The sequence below is a fragment of the Musca domestica genome, unplaced genomic scaffold (genome assembly GCF_030504385.1).
Source record: "Musca domestica strain aabys unplaced genomic scaffold, Musca_domestica.polishedcontigs.V.1.1 61, whole genome shotgun sequence".
Lineage (NCBI taxonomy): Eukaryota > Metazoa > Arthropoda > Insecta > Diptera > Muscidae > Musca > Musca domestica.
In genome coordinates this window covers 2,615,709-2,620,698 of record NW_026712367.1, presented here as the reverse complement: position 1 = coordinate 2,620,698, position 4,990 = coordinate 2,615,709, and the positions used below count along the sequence as shown (strand labels likewise).

At 38.2% G+C, this 4,990-nt stretch overlaps 1 protein-coding gene across 1 annotated transcript; it reads left to right on the top strand.

Moving 5' to 3' along the window:
• Positions 1-298: 298 nt before the first annotated feature.
• Positions 299-3,514, top strand: LOC101896213 (tRNA-splicing endonuclease subunit Sen34). Its single transcript, XM_005178895.4, has 5 exons — positions 299-457; positions 516-602; positions 669-929; positions 2,002-2,109; positions 2,168-3,514. Exons 1-5 carry the CDS (start codon positions 382-384, stop codon positions 2,551-2,553), a joined length of 918 nt encoding a protein of 305 aa, XP_005178952.1. The 5' UTR covers positions 299-381; the 3' UTR covers positions 2,554-3,514.
• Positions 3,515-4,990: the final 1,476 nt, after the last annotated feature.

Sequence of the window (4,990 nt, the reverse complement as noted above, 5' to 3'; positions counted from 1 at the left end):
CACTGTGAATGCCAATTTTATTAAAAAGGCAGCAATGTTTAGTGAATGCCTCTCATTCTTCTTCTTACTTTCAACATTGTTTACATTCTATTCAGCTGTTTTCTGCTTGGGAAAACATGATAACGCCTCGAAAACACCCGCAAAATGGACAAGGGTTGCTGCCAACTACGGCTACCTTATCAATATTCCATGGAATATTTTGACGTCTAAACAGCTGTTTATGTTTGGATGGGGCCGATTTTTAAAACCCTGTAAGGAATTCCCTGTAAGGAATTTTTCGACCTGGTGAACTCTGTGGACAGGCCTGCTTTCGACCTGCTAAGCCCTGAAATGCCTTCTTTTTCGATCTGTTGGTCCCTTAAAATTTGAACCTGGAAGGAAATGGAAGAGGAAAACCCTGGAAATAAAATTATTTTAACGTTGTTGAATGGAACTGGCTATGTTTTTGAGGTGGAGGGTAAGTCAACATCCAGATACTCCAATTGGAATAATAATCTCTTAATGTCTCCTAACAGATTACATGAAACTAAGAAGAGACCACCACATAGTTGGCTCTTTGGTGGGGACCTGTGCAAGCCGGGGATGGTCAGCCAGCGAATGCAGTATGTTGTTCATGGACTTTAAAGTTATGGTATTTTATTATTTCTTTACTCCCCTATCTATTGTAGCAATGCCCGTTGAATTAACACCCTGGGAGACACGTCTATTGGTGGAACAGGGCTTGGCGGTATTGGTTTCAAAAAAGACATCCCTACTGCGTGAAGAAAATGAACTGGAACGTAAACAATACCAAGAGCAGTTGGAGCAACGAATATCGCAACAAGAGGAGGCATTGAAAGAAGAAAAACTGAAACAGTCAGAGGGAAATATTGAGAAAATTCTGGCGGGGAAACGAAAAAAGTTGATGAAGCAAGGAATCGCAGAAAAAGGTAAAGACCAAGTCGTAGGCCAGCTGTAGACAAATTATGTAGAGAAAGTCAAGTATTCCTTTAAGCCGGACAGCTAAAGCCGACACAGATTGCCTATAATACGATGCGAACGGCTAGTGGTTATAAATATCAACTGAGTGACCAATCTGTTCATAAAAACGCACTCCAAGTCGATATAGTTCTCATAGACGATGAAAATACTGTAATTGTAGTCTATAAAGATGAAATGAGTGTCCAATGCATCTAAAACAAGCAACTAAAGGCGAATGAAGTATTCATTAAAAACGATCTATTCCGATCAACATTTCAAATATAGTCACCTTGCTTTTCAGCTCGCCCTTACATACTCCCTGACAGCAAACAGATCGTCCATATAGGTTCGTCCAGGTTCCCTTATCTTGGTCATATAGACATGTGGGCTCCCTAAGCTTGTCGATATAGGATAGTTGGCAACCAATCAGTCCGTCTATGCATGGACGGTCCAATTAGCTAGCAAGCCCCGGTTCAGTTCGTCTAAATATAAGCCAAGTAATCACTAGTAATATCGTCTTCACTTAGATCTACTGACGTCCATTTATCTCGTTTAAACATAGATCGCCTGGGCTCCATACAGATCGTCCATAGAGAATAGCTGGCTTCTTTATTTTAATTATTTAGACCAGCTGTCCGCTTAAGCTTGCCTATATAGAACAGTTGAGAGCAAATCAGATCGCTTATATAGGGCAGCTGGTTTACTTAGTTTGCCTACACGTAGACAAGCTGGCCCTCGTTCAGCTCGGTTAAAAATAAACCAACTGATATATATTTATCTCGTTTACTCTTAGACCAGCTGACGTCCATTTCGCTCATCTACACAGAGATGATCTTCATTCTATCTTCTGATTTTCAATCTACTCCAGCTGACTCCATGCGTTCAGCACTTCTAAATATGGACAAGAGGGCCTCTGCACTCCGCTGCCCCCCTTTTCATACATATATATACATCTGCTGCCCCCATCAGTTCCTCAATATAGAACAGCTTGGTTCTCATTCAATTTGTCTAAACATTTCTTATACTTATCTTATTTTGCAGACATAAAATTGGATCCCCAGGAAATACTCAATGAAATCAGGCAAAGTATCAAATTTGAAAGGAAAAATGCTTTACTGGACATACCCTGCGCCCATCCAGAACCTCATGGTAATATCAAAATAATTTGTTAATTTAACAACTCAAAATCAATTCATTTTCTTTATAGATGGCCGCATAGTAACATTCCCGGACTCGGATACCTCTCTAAAATATTTGGTATTTCGTGATCTTTGGTCACGGGGGAAATATGTATCATGTGGTGATGCTTTTGGGGCCGATTTTCTTATCTATCCCGGTGATCCGTTGCAATATCATGCCTCACATGTTGTTGTGCTCTTGGAAAACGGTTCTATGAAAGCTTTAGAACTTGTGGCCAATGTTCGTCTATCTGTGATGGTTAACAAACTGTGCGTTGTGGCTTATTTTGACAATGAGGGAGATAAGGATGGAGGAGGGAAAGATAGAAAGATTACATACCAAACTATAACCTGGATGGGTGATAAGGATAAAGAACGCAGACAATTTGGAAATATGAATGTGAATACTTCTTAATTAGACATCATTTTAAATGTCTTTTGCGTATACATTGGTCATCCTAAGAAGTAAAATGAAATAAAAAGAAAAAAGAACTCAACTGATGAAAAGACAATATCAAAAATCCTCGCAAAAGTATGAGAGCGACTTCAAAGCAAAAAAAAGATAAGAGGAAAACCTTATACGATTCAAAATACAATGAAGGAAGAGAAATTCACCAGAAAGGAAAAAGAAATGGATAAAGATCATGTGGTGATGCTTTTGGGGCTGATTTTCTTATCTATCCCGGTGATCCGTTGCAATATCATGCCTCACATGTTGTTGTGCTCTTGGAAAATGGTTCTATGAAAGCTTTGGAACTGGTGGCCAATGTTCGTCTATCTGTGATGGTTAACAAACTGTGCGTTGTGGCTTATTTTGACAATGAGGGAGATAAGGATGGAGGGAACGATAGAAAGATTACATACCAAACTATTACCTGGATGGGTGATAAGGATAAAGAACGCAGGCTATTTGGAAATATGAATACTTCTTAATTAAACATAATTCTGAATGTCTTGGGGTATACATTGGGCTTCCTAAGAAGTAAAATGAAATAAAAAGAAAAAAAGAACTCAACTGATGAAAAGACAATATCAAAAATCCTCGCAAAAGTATGAGAGCGACTTCAAAGCAAAAAAAAAGATAAGAGGAAAACCTTATACGATTCAAAATACAATGAAGGAAGATAAATTCTCCAGAAAGGAAAAGGAAATGGATAAAAATCAATTTCAAAAAATCCCCGTTTATTTGCAATTTTTATCATTGATATCCCACCCCCGCAATGAGAACAAAATAGAGGCAGATTTAAACTGAGATTTCTGATGAGATATTCGGCATCTAGACGTTTTGCAAAGAAGCCAAACTTCATTAAGCGTAAGGTTAACATGAAATAAAAAGAAAAACCCCAACTGGCTAAATCATTTTTTCAAGAAATATATACCTAACAGGATAGCTGGCGATATCTAATTTGGAGACTACAAAAGTAAAGTAAAATGAAATAAAAAGAAAAAATGCGAATATTATGGATCAAATTGAACTGGGGAAGAGAGTGGGATAGATTTGGAAGCGTGAAATAAGGTTGCATAGCAACTAACCCTGTTATCAGGAGATTTCCAAAATATAAGCGAACGGTTATTAATCTTAGATGTGATTTCTTTCTTGCATAGCCGTACCCGTACGACATGTGCTTTAACTAAATATCATTCGTTCTCAAATATGTCCACCATTAATAGTTGTTACCATCATAAAAATACTTTATATATTGTCTTTCACTTTATTATGATTGCGGCCAATAAAAGCCAGCTCCCTATTGTATCTTGCAAAGTTATATCACATCTGACAATATAATTACCTACATTCGGGATCATAAAAGAACACACTCCTTAAAAAAAGCTTTCAAAGAAAAACAGTAGCCAATGATCAGGCACTTAGAACATAATTTTTATGGTTTTGACCCTCCTTGCCCCCATTCCGCTTACGTTATGGCCATTTGTAAAACATCATTCCAGTTGTACTGTCAGCACATGGTGCAAATATTTTATTAATCACTGCAATTTGTTATGCTAGCGTTGGGATTGTTAAAAACTCTTTCTATGATCTCGCTAGCTGGCAATTTCATCAGTCTATCCTTTCTATTCTTCGGGTGGCAGAATAACTTCTAGTTTTATAGACAATAAAAAAACTGACTCCAAAGTGATATTCATGGGAGTTGCTTACAAGCTGATCATTATTAAATGATTGCAGAGAATCTTCTTCTGTGCACATTTAGCCACTCATGCCACAGTTATGAAGTTTACGGCTAGTTGGCATTATTGGCTTTATAGAATTGGTATTTATAGCTAAAGGGTGTTTCTTTGGAAGAATGATAGCATGGGAATTGAGAAATTATGTTGAAGAACATTAACCATTAACACAGACGAACGGAAAACAAGAGAGGCTACATATTCCTACAAAGGATCATGAAATGTTTTAAGGCCACATTTCTCGAGGACGAACTTAAAAGCGTGTGGGGTTGCAAAAGCGAGTTGAGGGAAATCGTGTCTTTAGGTTTAAGGTCCAGTTAGAAAATCTTTTTATGCGAGCAAAAACGTGGGTCAGCTGATCTGTATATAGAGCTGAACAGAGTTGAAGGAAAGCGTGTCTTAAGGTTTGAGGCCCAGTTAGAAAATCTTTTTATGCGAGCAAAACTTGGGTCAGTACATCTGTATAGAGAGCTTAACAAAGCTTAGCAGCTCTATATAGACAATAGCTGAACGGAGAATTCTAAAGGCTGTCTGAACTGGAGCCAGCTGGTCCATATAGAGATGGCCTGAACGGTGACCAAACGAAGGCCCAACAAAATTCATAAAGATGCGTTAGCAGTCTAGTCTGTTCCGTGTAGAGAAGCTGACGGGCCAGTGAAGACCATATAGCC

Excerpts from the sequence above, each read along its gene's own strand:
- LOC101896213 (XM_005178895.4), top strand. The coding sequence starts at position 382 with ATGGAAGAGGAAAACCCTGGAAATAAAATTATTTTAACGTTGTTGAAT. Across the intron at positions 458-515 it reads CTATGTTTTTGAGGTGGAGG|ATTACATGAAACTAAGAAGA; the intron begins GTAAGTCAACAT and ends GTCTCCTAACAG. Across the intron at positions 2,110-2,167 it reads CGCCCATCCAGAACCTCATG|ATGGCCGCATAGTAACATTC; the intron begins GTAATATCAAAA and ends TTTTCTTTATAG.